The sequence below is a fragment of the Papaver somniferum genome, unplaced genomic scaffold (assembly GCF_003573695.1).
Source record: "Papaver somniferum cultivar HN1 unplaced genomic scaffold, ASM357369v1 unplaced-scaffold_150, whole genome shotgun sequence".
Lineage (NCBI taxonomy): Eukaryota > Viridiplantae > Streptophyta > Magnoliopsida > Ranunculales > Papaveraceae > Papaver > Papaver somniferum.
The window spans coordinates 4,081,423-4,107,878 of record NW_020624377.1 but is presented as its reverse complement, the minus strand read 5'-3'; the positions used below and the strand labels follow the sequence as shown (position 1 = coordinate 4,107,878).

At 34.9% G+C, this 26,456-nt stretch overlaps 1 protein-coding gene and 1 long non-coding RNA gene across 2 annotated transcripts; one reads left to right on the top strand and one right to left on the bottom strand.

The window, feature by feature from the left end:
* The first annotated feature begins 19,272 nt into the window (after positions 1-19,272).
* On the top strand, positions 19,273-20,835 carry LOC113335843 (gibberellin 2-beta-dioxygenase-like). The gene is made up of 2 exons (XM_026581868.1): positions 19,273-20,178; positions 20,272-20,835. Exons 1-2 carry the CDS (start codon positions 19,423-19,425, stop codon positions 20,560-20,562), a joined length of 1,047 nt encoding a protein of 348 aa, XP_026437653.1. The 5' UTR covers positions 19,273-19,422; the 3' UTR covers positions 20,563-20,835.
* LOC113335844 lies at positions 19,756-23,808 on the bottom strand. The gene is made up of 5 exons (XR_003353521.1): positions 23,667-23,808; positions 23,381-23,522; positions 21,157-21,447; positions 19,994-20,187; positions 19,756-19,896 (listed from the first exon to the last, which is right to left on the bottom strand). It is a non-coding gene; the product is annotated as an uncharacterized LOC113335844 (long non-coding RNA).
* Positions 23,809-26,456: the final 2,648 nt, after the last annotated feature.

The following is a 26,456-nucleotide window of genomic DNA, read 5'->3' as shown; positions in this document are numbered from 1 at the left end:
GGCCTGCACAATGCAAGGCGGGGGGACATTCCTCCAGTCAACAAAAGTACTGTAAAGTTTAGCTTCTTTATCCAGTATATCGGTAACATTGTTTGCTAATCTATGAGCATAAAAAAAAACCCAAAAAGTGTTGACAGAGATTGAAATCTCTCTTTATTTCATCCATTATCTTCTGATTTTGCCAAGTGATTTGAGAAGGTTTCCCACTCAGATAGTCGAAGAGGTTTTTGCAGTCACCTTCGACACTGAAGTTTGTTATTCCTTCCTCCACTGCCCAAGCTGCTGCTTGTAAGAGACCTAAAGCTTCTGCTTCTTCTGGGGATGTGGCTGAGATGGATCCTGCTCTTCCTTGGTCGAAGTTCCCTGCATCATTTCTGATAATTAAAGAGAAGCTTGCTGGTTCATTTACTGAATCCCAGGATGCATCTATGTTAAGCTTTTTTTTGATCATGTCTAGGAGCTATCCATCTAGGTTTTTCCTTAAATCTAGTAGAAGTATCTTTTGTCTGATAAGAATCTTTGTACCAGAAACTCAAATGTCTTTGTATTTCTAATGCTAGATGAGAATAAGTTTGCTATGTCTTTTCAAGAGACCCGTTACATCTTTCTTTCCATATGAACCAAACTTTTGTCAAGATGATTTCTAGAGGAACAATTGGATTGTCATTTTCTAACCAATCTTTGCATATGTCTAAGAACCTTTTGGAGTTATCAAAGTTTATGTTTAATGGAGAAGGCTCGTATGCCCAAACAGATTTGGCATAAGGACAGTGAAATAAGAGATGTTTTATGGTTTCATTCTCTTTACAACCAAAAGTGCAGTTAAGAGAGACATCCTGCATGAATCTAGATAATTTAAGATTAGTAGAAACTTCATTTTGTAAGCACTTCCAAATAAAATTTTTAATTCTTTGAGAGGTATTAAGATTCCACAGATCTTTCCAAAAAGAGTCAGATTTTCCTAAATTATAGTGATTCACAGTTCTTTCATTTAGCTTGTTATACATGGATTTAACTGTGAATTTTCCTGAATTAGTGAGGAGCCATTTGAGGGCATCTGACTTGGCATTTTTAAGTTTTTATCTAAGGTAATTCTACTGTTACAAATATGACTAGGAAATGAATCCTGAACTAAGGAGGAGTTCCACTTTTTTGAGATAGGATCAATAAGATCTTTCACTAGGATTAAGAAGGAATTAGATGGAGTTTTGAAATTACTGATATTCTCTTTCAATTGAGGGACCCAATTATCCTCCCAAATATTAATCTTTGTACCATCTCCTACTTCCCAGATGGAATTTTTTTCTACTAGTTTGACACCTTGACTTATACATTTCCAAATCCAAGAACCATGAGTTGGGACTTTGCTTTAAAGGCTGAAGATTTTCTGAAACATCTAAGTTTTAGTTGAGACAACCATAGAGCTTCAGGCTCATTTAAGAGTCTTCGAGACAGTTTAGTAATCATGGCAAGATTGAATTTGTGGGCATTCCTGAAACCTAGTCCCCCTTTACTTAAAGGTTTACAAAGACAAGAATAAGATCTAGGGTAGTAACCTTTGTAGTTAGTTTCTTTGCCCCACCAGAAATCTCTTTGAAGAGCATCCATTTTCTTAGTTATTTTCTTAGGAAGAATGAAAAAACTCATTTGTTAGCCGGCCATGCTTGCTAAAGTAGCTTTATTTAGAACCATTTTACTAGCTTGTGTTAAGATTTTTCATATCCAACCTTGAACTTTTGCTCCTTCTTCTCTATTATTCCTTCAAAAAGTTTAATTTTAGCTTTATCAATGAAGAGGGGTGTTCCAAAACCGTTAGTTTGGCCTGGACAGGTGGTCGTTTGCGTTTAGCCTTGTTTTTTCTCACATGGGAGATGGTATAGCATGCAGTGCCCACTTTCATGGTAGTGTTTCGGGGTGAAGGAGGGTTGAAAGACCCCGTAATAGGAACAAGTTAGATCAAACTGGTAGTGCTCTTTCATTTTGAAGGAGAACATACTACCCATTGTCCTTGCTTTTAAGACCAGCATTACATTGCTGATGAGTAGGTGTAATTGTTCCAAAACTGAGAGGGTGTTTGAATAAATGTATAGAAGTTGTTTCTGACTTCTAGAAATTAGAAGTCGAAACTAAATCGATTTCTAAAAGCAAAGAAGTTCACTTTTTATGATATGAATTATTTTTGTTTCTAAATTCTGGGATTGTCATTTGTATGCGAAAAGCAGAGCATTTTCTTCCAATATCCAAACAACCTCTAGTTGTATTATCATGTATTCCCGTTAAATTCTTTAAAATCAAAGTAGGAAGCCACTGTATCCTGACCCTTTCCGAGTAATTTTTTGGCATCGTTCGAGACTTCACCTACCTTATGGTTGTTATCTGCTATTTCACCATGATTATAAACTTTCCTAGTAAAACATTATTTTAGCCTATACTATGCGCATCAAATTACAACCTCGAAATCCTTGTCTATCCACGTGTATAAACATATCTTTTTCTTCTTTTCTTTTCAATTGATATATTTCAAACAGTGGCCCATCCAATTCAAGTACATCCGTAAAGAAATGCAACAAACGATACAAACAATGATGAACATTCCTACTAGAAAAATACTAGAATATATCAAAAATACCAATTGCATGTAATTCGAAGAAACTTATGCTTTAAGATAAATGTTTTAAAATCTTAATACAACCATTTTGATCTGAGCGTCTTCGAACTTCAGTTTTCCATTGAAAAAAAGAATGCTCATAAAACTGTAGATACACATCATATCATATGAAACATCCGCGATAACATGCTTAAACCTATGATCATAAGTGAACAAATTATTATGCAGTATGTCAAAGATCGATTTGAAAACATAATATAACAACTAAAATTGGTCCACTGTGCACCATTTTGGAGTGAACTTCTTATACAAGGAGAGATATTACATAACCTATAAAACAAAATAATCTTGATCACCGGATTTCTGTACTGGTATCATCGTGGCTAATGTTGGCATCTCCGTTGCCAATCGTGATGCCAATCGTGAGAAATTAATCTAACATCAAAATCAAACTAACCATCATTTATCATGCCAAAAGAGAGTGTTACCTTTTTGACTTTTCCCATATGAGTAAACTTTGTTAGTCGGCTAATTTAATACCGATCGCCAACGGGGTCGAAATCCCTTCTACGCAAATAACAGCGGAATAAACACGGGAATTCAGAGGTTGGGAGCGCTTATAAGTTATAACCCTCTTTTGTCTATTATCTAACATTAATCATTTGTTGTGGTCACTCGCATTCTTTTTGGGACCATTTTTCAATTTCCTTCTCCATTCATATTTCAGCTTTCATTCCACCTTTTTGAAAGATATCCAGCATAATTGAACGGCACATGTTAATCAAACTTAAAAAGAAACTTTTCAATAATACATACATGCAGATTTGGGTTGCACCGGCACAGACACGTAGAGACCTGGACACGAAAGATTCTCAAAATACTTACGACACGAAAAGATAATACTATAAAATCAATGATATTTTTTACTAAAATGTATATATTATGAATGTAATTTCTCAGCGGTGCTAATAATTGATAAACAATAATTCTATGAATTAATAAATATATTAAAGTAATAGTATATGGACCTAAAACGAGGCATAGTTAATATATTTCTACATTAAAACAGTGTGGGGGCATATATATGCATATGATATTAGTGATGTTTATGATGCAAACATATCCGAACACCGAACAATGTCCTATTGCGGACATTAGACCATTTTAAGAGTGTCCATATATGCGCGTGTGGTCCGAATGGCATATCCCTTAGAAATGTACCGTACGTACAACAGCACTGTCTGAATGTCATCGTCATATATTAACCACTCCCAAAAGTGGTGCCGGCTAATTAATGTGAGGCGTTCATGTTGCTGACAGTTGTCAGCTCTTTAACAAAGACGCGTAAGCTTCTAGTTCAAGGAATCCTCGGAGACATTGACCATTTACCCTTTTTTAATAGGTGGCATTTTCTTATTCACTTGGCCACTAAATCTTACTCATCATGCTTTAGTGAGTTTGATGTGACAATGTAGATATCTCTGTCTCGCAGTCTAGAAATGTTAAAGTGGTCTTAATACGGCAACTCTGAGTTATTTTCAGCTGTCATTACTTGGGACAAGCATTACATTACCGGTGAGAAGCAAGTGCCACAGCCGTTCCAATCTAAGTGTACTGTCAAACCACTAATCACCGAGAGCTTCTCCAATTGAATCTGTGTAGTAAAAAGTCTTAATTCACGTAGGATACATAACCATATTTATAAAAAAAAACATCTCCAACCCATTGAATTAAGGATGACGTGGCTAAAAAAAAGTTACGCATCCTCTAAGTGAACCTCCAATTTTAGACATTCACTTAGAGGTTGTCTTCACATTTTTAATCAAAAATAAAAATGGAAATATTTGTAACCAATTAAATACCTGCAAAGAAGTGAAAGAAAGATATTAAACTTTATGAATTGGAGACAAAATTATTTTTTCCCTAATATTTAGGATTGTATACATAGAGGATGTCTTAAAAATGATGACACGTACATTTATCACCGGAGAAGCTCTTAGCTACTACTTTGTTTCTTAACTTCTAATACAGAACCGTCGTGGTATTTAGCTGACATAGGTTATCGGAATGAAATGATGTATGCAACAAATTCCACATTGTGGTATCCATCGCAACCACATGAAAGGATACCAAGCAACGCATAACTTGACAAATCATGTTGCAGATGAAAGCCAAATGAGAATCCTTAAAATTTGAATGGTCCCATCTTTTATAAACCAGTTTATAGCAAATGACTCAATGGGAAAAACATACTTTCGTGCAATCGCTTTCTAGTTGATTAATTCCACTCATGCTTCCAAAAAAAAAAAAGAATAACTTGATGAGTATATTTAATTCGCATAATATATTTCGAAGCTACTGGATATGCCATTTCGTTCGCCCATGACGTGACTTTCATTGAAACCCTTTATCTGGGAGTGGTGAACCATTTGAAGTCCACAGTAGGTCCCGGCTGAACATCCATAAACCAGAATATTTGCGACACGTTATGGGGAAAACATCTTTACGCACCAATCATCTCGATTATCTTTAAATTAAAAAAAAATCAGCCAGGATTGGTTGATCCGAGTGAAAGTAATCAGCAATTCAGACGCGTATGCGCCCAAGTCGGAGTTCCCAACACCAACTTAGATCACTTGATTTGATTTGTTACCGAAGACAACAACTTGAATTGCTTTATCAGATATTATAAATATGAGTTGAGTATATATCTTGTAAATATATAAAGACGAAGGATACTCTCACATGTTTATTCTCACAATATCTCACACTTTAGAGTATTTTTTGTGAATAAAAACCAAATAGTTTCGTATTTGAAGCTAATATTTTGGGAATATGTTCCTCTTGCAAAACTCTAAGTTTTTACCAAAAATGAGTGTGTCCCGAAATACTAAACATCACCATCTACGAATCTTAATATCAATGGTTAAAAATCCGTTGATTAATTTTTAAAATATTAGATGGTTGTGTTACACGTCTCCGAATGCGCTCATTTTTGGTAGGTATGTACATCTTTGTAGGAGGAACATATCCCTGAAATATTAGCTTAGAATCCGATACCATTTGGTTTTTATTGACAAAAAATACGATTAAATTGTGAGATATATGGTGTAAGAATAAAAGTTTGAAGGGATCCCATCATATATAAATTTTTTAACCATTTTATATTATGTTAATTATATTATTTGGGAATTCATACAAAACTTTTGGTTGGTAGCCTAGCAACAAGCTGAGCTCCAACACCTCTTTGAATAACTACACCTAATCTATGAAAAATGAAACTACCTATGCCACTACTGGCATCATTACTAACTAAACAATTTTTCAAACGCTTAAAAAAACACAAAGTATCCTCACCAAGCTCTCCCAAAGTAGAGAAAGCTAAAACCCCCAAACCATAGCCATGCAAAACACATTTGTCCAAGTATTTAGTGCGTTTTCGTAAAACATCACTCGAGATAGATTTGCCAGGGACAAAAGCACTAACACCTTCACCAGTGAAGGGTGAGACCTCTGTGACATCCATACAAACATCATTACCACTCTCCCAATTTAGAACAAGAATATCGGCGGGACGCAAGTCTCTACCATCATCAGACAAAAATCCAAGAGCAACCTCCTTACGGGCAGGCGCACCAGCTTTGTAACAAATGTCGGTGATTTACATCACGAACTAGGTCATGTCGAAACTTGATTCCAACATACTTAGCACAATGAAGCGCATGATCACCAAAAATATCCATAGATCTGTTACAACTAGGGCAAGAACTATTCTCCACAAACAAAGGGATACCAAGACGATAACAAAGTACAGCTCTGAACTGTCTTGGGACAAGGTATTTTTGAGCCCCCTAATGGTCACATCCATCAAATAATCTTGTGCATGTTTGACACGATTACATTGCCACAAAATGGAATCTCTTGCAGACATAGAAAATTGGTTGGGGATTTGCTTCTTAACTGCATCAAAATAAGTAACTGTCAGGGAATGCATAGAAGGAGGGGAAGTATCATCGACGCAGTAGCTAGAAGGTAATCCACATACCTGGGTGAATTTTTGAAGAGCCAGCTGATAAGCAGAACCCTTGTCTGAGGAGAATAAGTCGCCAAGTATTACCTTTTGCACAGAAGTAGTCTGGCTTTGAGATGCAAGATAACAGTAGGCGCTAGTATCATCCATAGTATAAATACCCAATCCACCATTTTTAATAGGCAAGGTGGTTAATCTCTGCTGCAAAGACCCAAAACCCGCACCATCTCCAGTGACCAAAAGTCTCAGATAACGAAACAGGTGATCATCAAAAAGATCAGTAGCTTGTTGAAGAGCAACATGATTGGTAGTACGCAATGAAAAATATAAACGAGATACACCAGTGCAATTGCGAAGTAATAACATCTCACTTTGAGGGTACTTGAGTTTTTTAATGGCATTCATTAGTTGAACTGTCTTGTTCACCCTATTCAAAACCATATCGCTTAATAAATTCATTTCCAAACTCACTGGTCCTCCCAATAATTTGACGTCATTAGCAGGTCTACCAATATCAAGAGGGAAAACACCTTCAGCAGAACTTCTAGGACCAATAGAAGGAAAAAAGACCTCAGTCTTCTTTATATTTAGATGCAAACCCCTACTTGGCCCTTCAGTTTCGATAATGCTCAAAGCCTTGGCAACCTCAAGAGTATCACCAATAATAGTACCATCATCAAGGTACCAGGCATGCAAATCAAGTTTGCACCGGGAAGCAATAGACCTCACAAGAGGATGAAGAGTCAATGCAAACAACAGGGGACCAAGCGGATCACCTTGTTGGACACCGAGTGCAGACGAAAAAATATATTGGTCATAATAAAGTCTAGCAGGCTTCATATACAAAATTCAGCCCAACAATAAATACTTGGGCAATGGAGGCGAACTTCCTGAATAAGGTGAGAACGGCTCACCATGTTGAAAGCATTAGAGAAATCAATGAGCAACATTGACATCTTTTCTGAATGTCCTTTCAGCTCCAAGAGCCCATTTACAGCATGTAAAATGCTCTCACCACCAACTGGCACACCAACACCAAATTGATAATCACCCAAATAAGAAGCCATTTCCTTGCCAACTGAAAAAGTTGCCACTTTAGAAACAAGCCTTCGCCACACAGTACCAACCGCAATTGGCCTAATTCCACCATCGGGTTTTAGTAATGGTGTTAGGGGTGCACTAGCTATGAACTCGCCTAAACCATTTGGGCATTTACCCGCCAACCAAAGGTTGACAACACCTGTAATTGATGAGACCAAATCATCCGCGACTGCCGCTGCTTCCCCACTCAAGACATCTCATAGGTGTTGAGCACGTAAACCGTCACGGCCGCAATAGGTACCTTTTGGGAAACTCTTGATGGCACCAAGAACTGTACGAGAGTCCACAATGATGGGGTCGGTGTTGACATCATCGCAAGGGACGGACGGTGGAGGAGCGCCTGGATGTTTTAGCTATAAGATTTAATTTATAGAAACGTAATTTAGGATCGTTGAACTTCATGATAATCACACGATAAAATATGCAAGAATTGTTAATGGAAAATACCTGGTAGCGCTAATCTGTGTTACGATACCGATCATCTTTGTAGCAGCGGTTATACCTTGTGGAGGTCATGGTTTCTCTCTCTTGACCTTAGCCGTAATGAGTAAAATCCTTGGATACAATAGTAATGGTTATTGTTTCCCTTTCATAGGTAGAGAGAGGACCAAGTTCCTAGGGTTTTAGTATTAAACATTAGATCTCGACCGTCCATCAAGGAAGAGCATAAATAGGATACTAACTCCTTATATAAACCATGGATTAGATATTTAGCAATATCCTAAATATAACCAGATTCTCACATGGGCCCAATAGATATAATCATCGTATAAGAAATTATCTTACATTCTCCCACTGGTCCATGTGATAATCTATAAATGGTTAATTGCAGGAAACATAAGGCGCGCGTAATTGCTAAATAATAACTTTAGTGGTTAACGTAATACCTTGATCAAATAAGCTATTCATGCGGGTCATAGAAGTTGCACATTGTCTTGTTATCAACATGTTCCCTTCCATGTACCACAACATGAGTACCTTGCTCAACTAGGCCTTAAATAGGATTATCATAATGGTCCAGTGATGTCTTTGAGAAAGACGATTTCTGTTAACATTCATCCATTCACATAAATGTATACTAAACATGGATACAAAAATAATTCAGAATAACATTAATAAGAGCTCAATAAGTGTCCAAAAGTAAGCACATAAATTAGCTGAGTTCAATAAGCAATTACTCCCGCAAACCTGAGATTTTAATCTTTTCTTAAGAGGTCTTAAAAGATAATTATTCATTAAGTGCATGGACGAATGCAATTGTGCTTAAGCGATAAATGAACAACTATTGTTTCTGAATTTCCTAATTCACGCATATAAACTCAAGGTTCATGTGTTTTGTTCCCTTCGTATACATATCGTGCTTTGATGCTGCGAAGCTAAAAACGATAAATTTCAGCAATGTAGAGACTAACCTTAAGTCTCTAAGTCTCGCAGTCATAAATATTCAAACTCAATTGTGGGACTAGCATTAATGGATTCTCCATTTATAGAATCCATACATCCACAAAAATGAAGTCTGAAAACCCAATCAACTTTAATTGGGTTTACTGACTAATTATAAGACATAAAATTTAAGATAGTATCTCAAAATTCTTTATATCTTTCCCGTAATTTGTTCTTCGATTCTTAAGGCATTTAGTTAACATATCAACAGCTTGTTATAAGTTTCATATCAGAATTAAGACGTAATGAAGATTAAATTTATATCTTCTATCCAACATGAAATAAAATCTGTTAAATATATGTTATTATCTCAAAATTCTTCGAATATTCGATATATGCCTTATATGAGAGATTTAGTAATCCATATGATATTACTATCACATGGTAAGCTTCATTGATATCCTTTATTCAAAAAATATAGAGATATGCATAAAGTCAAGATCACTACTCGTAGGTAGTATGTCTTAACAACAAGACCAAGAGTATGAATTTCTCCCACTGATCTTGAGGTATATGCATAAATCTGTAATAATTTCATCCAAAACTTGAAACATTTATAGTTTGTTGAATTTCATATACCATTATGGGAGGGCTTAAATTTCATACTTTGATTTCTAAAATTTGTAGACTAAAATTTATCATTAATAAAGGCTTTTCACATTTAATTAATGCAACTCTTAGGTCATACTGAGCTACTAATAATACTATGAAATTCTGAATAATCTTTCTTTGACACGAGAGAAAAACTTATTTATAATCAATGCATCGTTTCAGAGTAAAATCTTTGGCAATAAGTCTTGCTTTATACCGTTTAAAATTGCTATTACAGTCGTATTAGGTCAGAAAGACCCACTTTCATACAACTGATTTGTGTCTTTCGAGCAATTAAACAATATCCGAGACTTGACTTTCAACCAATGATTTTTGCTCACATAGCATCAATCCATTAATCAAAATTATTACACATAATATTTGTGAACCTAAAACCGAGTCTTTGCCATTCCATATCAAAATGTAATAAATTCTTGTAAGAAAATCACTGAAACAACATGAATAACTTTCTTTCAATCTCTGTTGAGACCTTCTTAATGCTGGTTCATGTTGTTATCAAAAAATTTCTTTATTGGATTAGTTATATTATGGAGTATTGGATCAGTAATTTGTGGTCTTTCATTATCTAACATTTGATAATGAGAAGATTCACAATATCTGTAGAAATCTTAAATAAAGGGATCATTATCATGATTTCTTGAACAGATATATCCACGTACTCCCACTGATTATGCCATCATTAAAATTTATATTTTCGATTTCAATAATTCCCATACTACGGTTAGAACATTAATGAATACCATTTGGATTATTTAGGAAAACCAATGATCCAAATAGTTTTCAAATCCAATTTTCATTCTTTGGAATGTAAGCCCTCACCTCCAACTGAAAACCATAACTTAAATTGATTTAAACTAGGTTTCCAGCCTTTCTAGTCCAAAGTGTGTCTTTGAAACTGCTTTACTGGAAATCTATTTAAATTACACAGTTGTTGAAAGAACAAACATCACTGATATGTATCATGCTCAGATCACTTCTAACCATTTTCATAAAAGTATGATTTACTTTTGATATACACCATTATGCCAAGGATAAGTTGGCCTTGTGTATTGAGCAAAAATTCCAAACTTTTGAAGATACTATGCAAAAGATTTAGGATATTATCCTGTTTTGTCATACCTTTCACAATATTCACCACCTTTGTCAGACTTTATGATTTTCACTTTATCTATAATTGCCTCTCAATTTCAATAATGAATGTTCGATAAAACATCCACGGATTGGATTCATAATGCAATTGTAGATGTACACAGTAACGCGAAAAATCAGGTGATAAACAATTTTATCTTCCAAAAAATGGACCATTAAAAGTCTACAAAATAATCATAATCAACAATTAATAAGAACAAAACTGAAATTTATAATAGAGATAAATGACAATTAAGCTTACAATAGTTACATACCTTCAATAAGATTCTCCTGTGGGTAAAACCTTATCAAGGAACAATGTGAGACATGAAAAACATTAGTACATATTTTACCTTCTCATACACACAACATTATGTTTGTTTAATACCATAACTAGAATCACCTGTGGGAAACTCACGTCCTAAAATGTATTAACAAACTCCAATAATTCTAAATATGTTCAACCTAATATAATGTGAGTTGTAGTCACCTGTGGGTGGCTATTATTTCACATGTATATGAAACATTTAATAACTTAATGCTTGTTTAAATTTGTGAACCAAAACTACTTGTGAGCAGCATTGTTCTAATAGTTAAATCAAACTAAGAGGACTCAAATATACAACACTTACAAGATAAGAATTTAGCATCACTGTGGCGATAACTAAACAATCCAGCAAATATGTAGAATTGCAAATATCACACTAGCTTTTCTTGTGACGTTGCATGGTCCTAATCAATGATATGGACATCCTTGATCTGATCATAAAATTAGTCGATTATAAACAATTATGAGTAACCCTAAAACATTAATCATAAACCTTTACTCAAAGGCATGTCATCATACATAAATTGTAAAATAATAACACCCTTTAATTGAAATGTCCAAACATAATGAACTTTTCGTAAAACAAAATCGAGCATTAAGCAAGTCTATAAGTATAATTCAATAATGAAATTTCGTTGAAGAAAAATTCTTTGATGCATCGCTCATTTAAATATGTACAAACTTAAAGATCATGATAAATAACGGATATATGATGAATTAATATGAAAGGTGTAAATAGTCAACGAGTATCATTTTCAAATATGAAGAAATTTATCAAAAATAAAACCTCAATTTCATAGAGGATGCAATAAGTTTTGGACAACATAATAAAAATATTCATGAAAATATGAAAAAAATCGTAATAGGTTACTCAACTCGATAATGAGTTAATTTATGTAAAATTTCTTTTATGCACTTTTAAGAAATAACGTTTAATCATGTTCCAATTATTTAATTACCATAATGTATGATCAGATATTGTACACTTCAATGGTATCTTAAACATGTGAACTCAAATTACATGTGGGTAATTGTTGTTCTAATACATTTAAGAAAAACAACATTATAAGCACTTGACATAATAACGATTATGACTGGAAAAATTATTTGACATCACTGTGGTAATTTCCAAACAACTCAAAAATGCCATAATAACTACTAAACCTTTCCTTTACGGCTTGGCGTATTTGTGCTTACAATAAAATTATTACTATTGCTAAGATAAAACACTCTAATATCACTGTGGTGATAACTAAAGAATTATGGCCTAAGAATCATAAGCACAATAATTTTATACGTACAACTAAAATGATCATCAACAATGAGAGAAAAGTGAAACATAATGACACTAGACACCCTCAAGATTCAAATCCGTTCATATCCATATGATCAACAATCATATCAATCAGTGTTTTCTTAAATATGTGAACTCCAATTTCCTGTGGGTAAATTTTGTTCTGATATATTTAAGAAAAACAGGATTACAAGCATTTGACAAAAATTTTGATTATGACCAAAAGTGATTTGACGTCACTGTGGTGATAGCCAATCGACTAAAATAATGTCATTATCACATGATGTCGATAACTGCTAAACCTACACTTTACGGTTTGCAAATTCATGCTTGTAATAACATTATGATTATACTGATATATAACACTCTAGTATCACTGTGGTGATAACTAAAGAGTCCCATAATAATTTTAAGTATAATCCCATAAAATTTAAAGAAAAACAATAATGCGAGAGAAACTATATAATAACGCACAAGCACACACACAAACCATATCATAATGCACACACAAATTTAATGGTGTCAAAAAATGGTTTTGGTCATAAAATTTATAATGAAACTCGATAAAAAATCGTGTTAGTGTTTCGATAAAGCGGAAGCGTAAGTTAATTTACAATAAAAATTGGTTTCATTAGTTTTAAAATTAATACTGTCTCTTTATCTTAATATTAACTAACACGTATACATGCCCACAAGAAAATATTAATGTTTCCAATTTTTAGTGTCTTAATAACCATTCACGTGATGAAAATATTATGTTTATCTTCATTTGCTTTGGAGCACTTATTGATTCATGCCATAAATATATAATGCTCAATAAATATTTTCTCATTTATATCATATCTCCAATTTACCTCTCTTTCACATACAAGACAAGTAGAATATATAGACTTTAGTGGAACAATTATGCATGTTTATGACTACATGATGTCGACATTCTTCCATTTCATTTATCATCATTATTACGTTCATTATTACCTCATATGCTCATTATATGCCATTATTTAAAAAATAATATTTCTAAAATGATTTTCTTTTATTTACATGCCAAAAATAAAACCATTCGGCCAAAAATAAACTCAATAAGTAAGATATATTAACTTATTTACATGAAATAAAGGGTAGGACATTAGTATTAAATTAAAATATATTTTCCCAAAAATTAAGTAGGTTATTAATGTTGAAATATATTTTCTTCCAAAATTAAGAAGCTAATATAAAAGTATACAAGAAAATCATAAGTGATATTGGCCATAGGATCTTAAATTTTACAGTATACCATAATTTTCAACCGATTTGATTTTGATGAGATAACAAAAAATCAAACATGAACATGAAGTGTGAGCATGATATGGGTCAATATAATTAGATGTGAAAAGTAATGCAATTCCATAAGAACGATTATGTTCACAGAAGGGGAAAACCAAATATATCAAACCCAATTTTATTTTATTATTGCATATGATTAACGGACGATCATGAGTTCTAAACACAAGCTCTAGATGCCAACTATAAGGTTTAATTTATAGAAACGTAATTTAGGATCGTTGAACTTCATGATAATCACACGATAAAATATGCAAGAATTGTTAATGGATAATACCTGGTAGCGCTAATCCGTGTTACAATACCGATCATCTTTGTAGCAGCGGTAATACCTTGTGGAGGTCATGGTTTCTCTCTTGACCTTAGCCGTAATGAGTAAAATCCTTGGATACAATAGTAATGGTTATTGTTTCCCTTTCATAGGTAGAGAGAGAACCAAGTTCCTAGGGTTTTAGTATTAAACATTAGATCTCGACCATCCATCAAGGAATAGCATAAATAGGATACTAACTCCTTATATAAACCATGGATTAGATATTTAGCAATATCCTAAATATAACCAGATTCTCACATGGGCCCAATAGAGATAATCATCGTATAAGAAATTATCTTACATTAGCTTCAGTTCCGAATAGGTATTCTCATTACTGGGGGCGACATCGTTCGAAGAAAGAACCCAAATAGCAGCAATAAAATGTCTGCAACTCATGTTCTTGCGGCAAGCATTTTTGTTAGCTGTTTATTGCCTCTTATTAACTGCCTGCTTATTAACTATACGGCTGGGAATTTCCAACAGTTTACTAATCAATGTGAAACACTCATTAGTCTCCTTCCAGACAGCTAGAGCGTTGTTAATAGCCGCAACTTGAAGACCTCTTCTATTACCGGACCTCTCCTCAGCTGTGGACTTTGGTTTGTACAAAGTCAGGGTGCAAATTGGGAGGAGAAGGAGCTGAATCCAGGCAGACTGGTTAGCAGGATTTAACTAAAGTAAAAATAAATAATAAGGAAATGAACATTTCAAGTTATCCCACATCAACTAGTATAGATTTTTCAAATAGGTTGCGTTGCAAACTAAGATTCATAATATGTGAGATATTGTGCATATTACTGATGTGTTGGTAGGGGGAAATACTCTTTGTAACTGATATTGGATGAGGTAGAAGAACATTTCATGATTCGTGTGTTATGATTAAGATGAGTCATGTGGAGATCACAAGATATCACGATGAATGTGTGTTAGACACGAGAGGAACCGAGGCTCTTTGCATCGACGATGAGGGAGGAACTCTACTGGCGAGTCTTTTCCAGATAAACGTGTGGGATACTTGAGGCCTAAACTTGAGAATGAGGCTTATGTCTGAGGCTTAGGAAGCCTCAATCTCGTTTTTGTACGAGATAGACATGAGCTTGCAGAGATCAAGGATCACGAATTCAGCTTGGACATGCTCATGAGGCTCAAGTCACATGGAGCCAGCTTGGAAATACTCAGATGAGATTGAGAGCAAGGCATGTTTATGTGCATGAGAGTGACGTCTCTTTTTTATATATGTGACTATGGAGCACTTGATTCAAGAAGATGAATCAGGCGGATGTGTTCCTAGGTTTTGCAAACATGTTCATTTCCTAGATTTAACCAATGTAACTTGCAAGGAGTCAGTTGTGGGCCCCATTAACAGTCATGACCAGCGTATTTTGTTAGGATGTAATAAGATTTAGACATGAGGCCCGTATGACTTGAGTGGTTCTCGTAAAACTGAGGCGTTAGTCGTCCTTATCGGAGACCTAAATCTTGCCCATGCTCAAGAACTCATCCGTGAACACGCCATGAGTCAATGAGTATACATGGCCAGTGTGTCTCGTGGGGATGTATTAAGAGCCATGTGTATAAATGTTGAGGCAAAAAACTAAGTCTCGGGAGGTCGGGATACGAGGATTCTCTGTGAGAGTTGAGTCACTAGGTTCCGTGAGCTGAGTCTTACTAAAAAGACCGAGAATGAAGTCTCGCTCATGACACTGAGACTTTGGGTTGGGCATATAACTCTAAGTTTTACGACAAAATTTAAACCAGATCTTAAAATGATCGTCTATCCCAAACGTGTATGTTTCCTACTGATGTTAGAATTTGTTGCGCCTCCGCGTTTGTGTCGTGTCCTGTCTGCGTCTAGCATTCGAGCTTGTGCTTCCGAAGTCCATTATGCATCGTTTTGCTATGGACTTGTTATACAAGGAGAGAAATCCAACTTCAAAATCAAACTACCGAATAATTTATCATGCCAAAAAGGAATAGAGTTACCATTTTGGCCGAGCACACTCCATTTTCTTACATCACCTATAAGAATACTGAAACTCGGCCAAAATCTTAGGACATACTGTAATTAACACCCGGGATGAAAACATATTTGAAATTTTTGAAGAAATCAACCATAAATATTCTTTGGTTTGGGAAGAGAATTAGAAAAAGCTTGATTTCTCAACCGTGATTTATGAAAGGAGATACCAAATCTCTGAGGATGGATACCATTATAAAAATCTAACAATTATGATTCTTTCGTTTTATATGAAATGGTATCTCCTCACATGAATTTGGTATCCCTTCATAAATCATGTTCTTAAGAGCAAATCTTATGGGTAGTGTCACTTTTTCATTTGAAAGAGTGCACTACCAATTTGCTATAATTAGAGGCTGTTATGGGTAGTTTTTACCCCACGTTCACCCCCAACACGTTCATATGAACGAGTAGTTGGTAGTTTAACACTTGACGGGGGACTGTCCCCCGTTCGAGAATTTGAAGCCAAACGGGGGACAGTCCAACGTGTATCAAAAAAAAATTGGGTTGGACGGGGCATGGTCCCCCATCCATATTGCTTTTCACTAACTCACGGGGGACTGTCCTCCGCGAATGCTTAAGTTCTGTTTTTAAAACTTTAAGTTTTCCCTCCATTATTATTTTACTAGTAAATTTTAAAAAAGAAATTATTAACGGGGGACTGTCTCCGTTTGACTTCAAATTTCTTTTCTCATGGGAGACCGTCTTTCGTGTGGTGCTTTTTTTTTTTTGTCCATAATGGGTTCACTCGTTCATATGAACGAGGAGTCATCATATGGGCGAGTTAGTTTCCAAATGGAGACTACCCATAACCTTTGCTCTAACAAGAAAAAAAAAAGAAAAAGAAAAGAGGATCAGTTAAATATTTTTAATATTATCTATTTTATAAACTTCTGACCAATAAGTTCAGTCCATTATTTTGTTGTAAGGTGAGCATTAATTTTAAAAGGCCAGTTAGATGAACTTTAAACGAATTATAAGCTTTTGGCCTTTATATATGGAACGGATAGAATATACAATCGCTGTTGTGTGAGTTTGTTAGTCGGCTAATTGAATTTGGAAACGTCAACGGAGTTGACATAACATCGGAGTAAATGAACACGGAATCATTGAATTCGGAGGTTGGAGCTTGTAACTCCTTTTTTGTCTGTAGACGAATGGGATCCACCAGACATTTATACATGTAATTGAGGTTGGAGCATATTAACAATCATTTGTTCTAGTCACTCATCCACATTCCTTTCCGAATCATTCTTCATTTTCCTCAAATTTCAAACTTTCAACTTTTCAAAATATTCCACGTAATTGAACTGCACGGATTGATAAATTTAATACTACCTCCGTTTCTGAAATAGTGTTACTTTTAATTTTGACCTATTTTTAGACTAAGATAAAAAAATGAAATCAAAATTAAAAAAATAAAAATAACAATTTTCCGGAACAAAGGGATATTATGCGGGTCCGGTAGAGGTCCCTGGATAGCTTACCCCTAAGAAGTGCATGTACGACGCTACCGTGGTCCTCTAGTGCCAGTGCCGGCTCGCATTGATTTATGTGAGATATAGATATTGTTGTCCATGTTGCTGACAATTGTCAGCTAGTTAACAAAGACGCGTAAGCCTCCTCTACTTCAAGGAATCTTTGGGATATTGACGACCATCTGCTCTTTTTTCATAGGTGGCATTTTCTTATTCACTTGGCCCCTAAATTCATCTTTTACTCAAACTGAAGTGGAGTTAGATGTGACGGACAATGTACATATCTCTATCTCGTCTCGAGGTCTAAAATGCTTAAAGAAAGTGGTCTTAATAATACGGCAAAAGTGAATTGAAGCATTCCCCAATAATTGTTGCCGCTTTTAAAACCATAAAAGTCAATAATTAAAAGAAAAGCTCGAACAACGAAAATGATATATGTACAGCAGTGACCGGAGCCAATATTTTCAGGATGGATGTGCAAAAGTTTACATATTCATTAAGCTAGCTAGGTCAGGAGGCGAAAACAAGCAAAAATAAGCTTGAAAGCAGGTCAAATTCCAAAATTTTCCTCTAATTAGGCTTAAGAGCCGGTTTAGCATAGATATAATTGCACACCCTTGCATTAAGCTGGCTCCGCCCCTGATCTAGTGATAGAAAATTCTGAAATATATCCATCCCCAGAGTTACCCTTTCATTTCCCTTGATTTCCTGCTCGGATTATTTGATGGGAATTTTCTCGATGGGTTTTAGTATGCATTTTAGTATTGTTGCTTTAATAAAAACTTTTGTTATGGTATGCAAGTATGCCTCATCATCTTCTACTTGGCATGCTAATCAACCAAAGCTAGATGATGACGATGGAGTGTGAAGTGTCAACCAATTTTCCCATTTGTGTTCTAAATTATTTTGGTGGATAAATATCAACTGGATATTTCTTACCTAGCTTCTTGAGGAAACAAGTAAAATTGGAGTTTAGCTGATTTCATCCTCCACCTATTTGTCTCTATCCTTTCCACTGAGTTAGTCATGGAAAATCAAAAGAGTTAGGTTTACAATTTTTTGACCAATTTATGTTAAAAAATTATTTGGATGTTAGGATACCAGAAGCGAAAGCATAAATCAATCATAAAAATGAGAAGTAAATCTATTTTGTTTTTAAAAATTATTCTAAAATGTTGTACCAAAATAATTTATGAGTGTTTTGCTTTTCAGAGTAAGCATTATGGAACGAGACTGAGAGGTCGAAGGTCAGCCGCTTGGAAAAAAGTTTGCCTCTCGAGCATATTTTCAGTTTATAATATCAAAGCACCCTCTAAAACTGTTAGATTACATAATTTACGTTCGCGCAATTATTTGTATTATTATTTCTTTTTAAAAAAAAAAGTCAGCCGGCATTGATTGAACCGGGTCGAGTTGTGGTCCAAGCCAGAGTTTCCTGACACCAACACTTGATTTGACTCGAGAAACCAACTTTGAATCGCCTTTATTATCATCACCGTCAAGAACCAGAGGATATTATAGCATGGGTTTTCAATATTTCTTTTAAATTTGTCAAATTTATTATAATAAGGAATTGGAATTGAAGTTACCCGGCCGGCCGGCCCACATCAACTAGTATAAATTCGTACAAAAACTAAGCTTCTAAATCATTATTATTTGCTCTCTCTGTCAGCCTTTCAAAACCCACAAAACCCCTGCTTCTGCTTCCTCTGTTTTCTCCTTCTTCCTCTGTTTTATCACAACCATGGTGATTTACTCAAAACCATCCCTGTTAGAACAAAACTTCTCAACACCCATTAGAACCTTCATCAAACACCAGCAAAAGACTATCATTCCAGTAATTGATATGTCAAATCCATATGCAAAACACCATATTGTCAAAGCTTGTGAAGAATATGGATTCTTCAAAGTCATTAACCATGGCATACCAATGGAATTAATGAGTGCATTAGAATCCGAAGCTGTTAAGTTCTTCTCACTGCCTCAATTCGAAAAAGATAAAGCTGTTCCTGCTAGTCCATTTGGTTATGGGAACAAAAAAATTGGACCAAATGGTGATGTGGGTTGGATTGAGTACCTCCTCTTATCAACAAAGCTTGATTCTGCATCCTCTTCTCAATTATTCAATTCATTACGAGGAAACCCAGATTTTTTCAGGTCTCTGGTGAAGAGTTACATAGGATCTGTGAAGAATTTAGCTACGGAAGTTCTCGGATTACTGGCAGATGGTTTAATGATGCAAAAAAGAAATGTGTTCAGTAGATTGTTAGAAGATGAAGAAAGCGACTCGATTTTTAGATTAAATCATTACCCACCGTGTCCTCCTCCTCCTAATCATCGTAATACGGTCGGGTTCGGAGAACATACAGACCCTCAGGTAGTATCAGTGTTGAGATCAAACAACATCACTGGCCTTCAAATTGCTGATAAAAATGGTTCCTGGATTCCTGTTCCACCTGATCAGAACTCATTCTTCATCAATGTTGGTGATTCTTTACAGGTACTACCACTGCACCACATTTCAGAGAAATATTATGAGTAATTTTGTTGCATTTTGGATGGTAAATTTATGGGTTTTTTGTTCTTGTTGCAGGTAATGAGCAATGGGAGGTTCAAGAGTGTGAAACACAGAGTGATCCAAAACAGTATGAAATCTAGGGTGTCAATGATATATTTTGGTGGCCCACCTTCAAGTGAAAGAATAGCACCTTTACCATCACTGTTGGCAGAAGGTGAACAGAGTTTATATAAAGAATTCACATGGTCTGAATACAAAAATTCTGCTTACAAATCAAGATTGGCTGACAACAGGCTTTGCAAATTTGAGAAACAACAACTTTCAAGGAAGTTACCGCTGGAGTATGGTGGTAAAGTTATTGGATGATAACACCAATGACCTAATCCGAGTTCGAAACTCATCGGCATTATGGGAAAAGGAACAACAAAACTTAGTGAATAGTGTTTAGTTTTTTTTTTTTTCTTCCTGCTATTTCTATTTCTTTTTCTTGGCCAATTGTATTTAGTCAAAAAAACTAAACTACAACAACTAACTGTGGTTGGAATTGTGGCACATGAATGAATGCTCCTCCAGAATTGAACATCTTCTTATGGAAAAGATGTATACAGCAAATTTCAGCTATAAAATCTTACTTATCTAGATTTTCTGCCCCTAGAAAGCAGTATTTGTCCTATCTGTTCAGGTCCAGCTGAAACAATGTCCTTACGAAAGGGCAGCCTGGTTTAATTTAAATCCACACAAGTGTTACAGCAGATCTCTCACATTGATACTGTTACTGAATGGATGAAACACATCTCCAATCCAATCTGAGTTGCAACTAGCCTTTTCTATAGTTTTTGTGGCATTTTTGAAATCCAGGTGCAAGGATCAAGTTGAAGCAGCAGTACAGAACCCCACTACTACTGCTAATCATATATAACTCATGGTGAATTCAATTAACAACTCACAACATACTCTTACCCTTTTGCAATCTAGTTACTGATCTGACATGACTTCAAGTTTATCTCCACCGGATTTTACACTTTTACCAGAATTTTGTTACTTTTGTGGACTCTTCTCTCTGTAAACTATCTCCCCAGGCAGGCAGTGGATCAGTCATCTTTGACACCTCCAGGAGATACTATGCAGCGAGATGCAGGTGTCAACCTGCCATCTCAGTAGACAAAGCTGAAGCCTCAACTCTTTGTGAATGGTGCACATCTGAATCTTGACAGGGTTCTTTTGTTTCAGATTATCAAGCCCTTGTCAGTGCTGTAAATGGCAATTTAAGTGGCATTAGTTGGGAGGACAGAACCTCAAGATAATTTAGCATAGAGGAGAAACTGAGGGAGATATTTTAGCATCGCTAAGCACAAATGTATCAAGATATTGTGTGCATATCACTCTTTATATCTGCATTGTTGGCACTTTTTGGTACATCCCTGTATGTAGCCAAATAAAACAGTCTGTCGCTTTTGTCACTAGATGACATAATGAATCACTCTTTTGTGGGAGAAGTATCTCAGATTGTACCATGTAACAAAATAAATAGAACATACTCTCCGATAGCATTTTATAGGCCAGCCCCTTGGGCATTTCCACAATTGATGTTGAAGCTATATTATCATTAACTACAATTAACTTGACATGCTGAACTGCACTACCAAATAGCTACATTCTTAGCATCAAAACCACAAAAATAGAACACCAAACCATTTCTTCAAGGCACGAGATAATGACACTTTGTTTAATTCAAACTTCGACTAGATTATATGTATCAGAACAGGCCGGACAAATAACCATTGAATCTATTTACCAATAACAAATATCTCGCCATTTGATTAATCAGAATTCAATAGCTGAGCAAAATTCATAAGCAATAAAATAAAAACCAATTTCAGATATTAGTTAATATGTACGGTATCCAAACTTCAAAATATACTGCACGGAATAACTAATAGCTGAAAATGGTGATTTATTGCTTATGGACCAATAGCTGGAGATCTTAACCTGATTATTTTTTTTCTTCTTCTGCTTCTGTCTGCACTCACTTACTCAGTCGCTCTAGGTTTGTTCTAGAGAGAAAGAGGGATGAAATGAGAGCTATTAAAGAGAACTTTTTTGGAATAAAATGGTAGACATGTTGTGGATTATGACACGAACGAGGCAGCTCACGCTCTTTAGACCAGTGACTACATTCAGTTTTGTCTCCCATTTGTGATCCTAGACAGCAAATTCAAATCAGCAAAGATTTCAAGACAACAGATCAACCATTTTGAATCAAGGTTTTAGTGAAAAATTGTAGATAAGTTCCATTGCATATCCACCATAATAACATCCTAAAGCAGAACCTAACCTTTAGAAACCGTTTTAGTCTTGTGTGAAAGCTCTCCGCGATTATATTCTAATTCCCATCTAGCATTCTACTATGAAGTGCTCAAGACAGTATATCTTGGGCGATGAGTCCTCTAATATCCTACAACCCTGGATCACAACAAACCTAAACAACTAGGTGAATTTCAGCATGTATTGTAGCTTGCTCTGATAGGTAACATAAACAATAAACACTAGAGAGCAACGGTGAACATTTGATAATAAAAATTTGGAGGAGGATAGGTGTAGTATGCATAATAAAGTTAACGAGGTATGTCAGGAAACTTGTTGCAAAAAGACTCGGTACAATCAATATTTTAGTCAAATTACAAAAGATGCTTAGTAAGTGTTCATAGAGGAGAAACTAATGGAGATATTTTAACATCTCTAAGCACAAATGTAGTAATAAGGTAGTGTGCTTACCACTCTTTATGTCTACCTTGTTGGCACTTTTTGATACCCCAAGAACAGAATAGTAATCCAGTAAATAGCCAAATAAAAGTCTGTCATTTTTGACACAGAACGACATAACGAATCACTCTTCTATGGGAGAACTATCTGAGCCTAAGGGTTAAATCAGATGGAGGAACAAAACCAGCAGCAGCACTGCTTTTGAGATGATGCTATCACATGCTTTAGAGATTTTACCACCGTCCCACCAACCTAAACTACTACTTAATATTATCAATTCAACTAACACTACTTATGTAATCCCAATAATATTTCCTAAGCAATCAGGGAAAATTACACTTCTACTCTGAAGTCTGAGACGACATCCAATAAAATTTTGTTACATACACAAAGGAAGAATAAAAAGTACATTCATACTCACACTTCAGCTCTAACAACAAATCTTGTTCGCCGATGGGGATGCTGAGTTCTAGATGAACCTGCTGCAAATAGCGGATGTATTGGATCTTTGAGAAAACGAGGTTGAACTGTTTGAAGCCAAACACCGGATCTGACTTGAAATTCTGCGGACAAAGTTGAAATTATAGGTATAGTGAATCTTCAACTTACATAGAGATAGAATTCACAACAGAAATAAAAAATAAAAAAAACTAACAAGCTCAAAACCGCTCAAAAGTAATAATGAGTGGGACCAAAAACCAGCTTACAATTTCTTCTTTTAACCATCTCTAGCAAATGAAAGTTGATGGATTTCCCATCAAGGATCAAGAGAGGATCGAGAGAGAGATATCAAACACAAAACTCAGAAGAATTACATTGATTAAAAACTTTGTATATATTTCCATTAATATTAGATGGTGCCTTTTATAGGCTACAAATTGCTAAACCCATTAACACCAATGCGTACATAATGCACTTCCATAATACTAGGACTTCCATAATACTAGGACATACTACCAGTTCCACTTTCACACGTCTAACTTCATGAGACCCTACATAAACTCGTTCAATAAAAACTCCTAAATATTAGGTTAAGGAAAACCGTGTTTGGATTACAACTCCAACACCTTCCCTTAATTCAAACACGTCTAATTTTTTTCAATGCATCATACATTAGCTAAAATGTCATCATAAATTTCAGTAATCTTTGTGATTCTCACTATCATCGTCGTCACTATCATCATCATAATGATCGTCTTCATCGGATCACCATCTTCATCATTCATCATCATCATCATCATCATTCATCATCATCCTAAATTTCTTAAATTTCAGCAACATTTTTTTGTTGCCATCATCATCATCTTACAGGTCACCGATCTTCATCACGGTCATAAATATTATCATTGTCAGCCGATCAGCATCCTGCATAATTTGGACTAATATAGTATTTTGAACAAAATAAAGAACCCCTCTACATATCTTGAACAAAAAATCCTCACCAAGAAATATTTTCATGACTGTTTTATCTTCTCAACAAAACAAATACCGTAACCAAATATTTTTTATCAAAAAAAAAAAAAATCTTTCTCAATTTTTTCAGTGGAAACCCTTGTTTCCAAGACCTAATCCGTAGGAATTTTTTTCTTTCAATTCTCTGAAATCACATCCGTTCTACAAAAAAGAATCTTACAAATTTTTAAAAAATTTTTCTTAACCGTTCTCGGCTCACCTCTCAACAGCTCTGATACCCTGATGGATTTCCCATCAAGGATCAAGAGAGGATCGAGAGAGAGATCAAACACAAAACTCAGAAGAATTACATTGATTAAAAACTTTGTACATATTACCATTAATATTAGATGGTGCCTTTTATAGGATACAAATTGATAAACCCATTAACACCAATGCGTGCATAATGCACTTCCATAATACTAGGACTTCCATAATACTAGGACATACTACCTGTTCCACTTTCACACGTCTAACTTCATGAGACCCTACATAAACTCGTTCAATAAAAACTCCTAAATATAAGGTTAAGGAAAACCGTGTTTGGATTACAACTGCAACACCTTCCCTTAATTCAAACACGTCTAATTTTTTTCAATGCATCATACATTAGCTAAAATGTCATCCTAAATTTCAGTAATCTTTGTGATTCTCACTATCGTCGTCGTCACTATCATCATCATCATAATGATCGTCTTCATCGGTCACCATCTTCATCATTCATCATCATCATCATCATTCATCATCATCCTAAATTTCTTAAATTTCAGCAACCTTTTTTTGTTGCCATCATCATCATCTTACCGGTCACCGATCTTCATCACGGTCATAAATATTATCATTGTCAGCCGATCAGCATCCTGCATAATTTGGACTAATATAGTATTTTGCACAAAATAAAGAACCCCTCTACATATCTTGAACAAAAAATCCTCACCAAGAAATATTTTCATGACTGTTTTATCTTCTCAACAAAACAAATACCGTAACCAAATATTTTTTATCAAAAAAAAAAAAATCTTTCTCAATTTTTTTCAGTGGAAACCCTTGTTTTCCAAAGACCTAATCCGTAGGTATTTTTTTCTTTTCAATTCTCTGAAATAACATCACGTTTCTAACTATATATCAAAAAAAAATCTTAACAAAATTTTTAAAAACAATTTTTCTTAACCGTCTCTCGGCTCACCTCTCAACCCCAGCTCTGATACCTTGATGGATTTCCCATCAAGGATCAAGAGAGGATCGAGAGAGATAAACACAAAACTCAGAAGAATTACATTGATTAAAAACTTTGTACATATTTCCATTAATATTAGATGGTGCCTTTTATAGGATACAAATTGATAAACCCATTAACACCAATGCGTGCATAATGCACTTCCATAATACTAGGACATACTACCTGTTCCACTTTCACACGTCTAACTTCATGAGACCCTACATAAACTCGTTCAATAAAAACTCCTAAATATTAGGTTAAGGAAAACCGTGTTTGGATTACAACTGCAACTCCTTCCCTTAATTCAAACACGTTTAATTTTTTTCAATGCATCATACATTAGCTAAAATGTCATCATAAATTTCAGTAATCTTTGTGATTCTCACTATCATCGTCGTCATTATCATCATCATAATGATCGTCTTCATCGGATCACCATCTTCATCATTCATCATCATCATCATTCATCATCATCCTAAATTTCTTAAATTTCAGCAACATTTTTTTGTTGCCATCATCATCATCTTACCGGTCACCGATCTTCATCACGGTCATAAATATTATCATTGTCAGCCGATCAGCATCCTACAATTTGGACTAATATAGTATTTTGCACAAAATAAAGAACCCCTCTATATCTTGAACAAAAAATCCTCACCAAGAAATATTTTCATGACTGTTTTATCTTCTCAACAAAACAAATACCGTAACCAAATATTTTTTATCAAAAAAAAAAAATCTTTCTCAATTTTTTTCAGTGGAAACCCTTGTTTTCCAAAGACCTAATCCGTAGGTATTTTTTTCTTTTCAATTCTCTGAAATAACA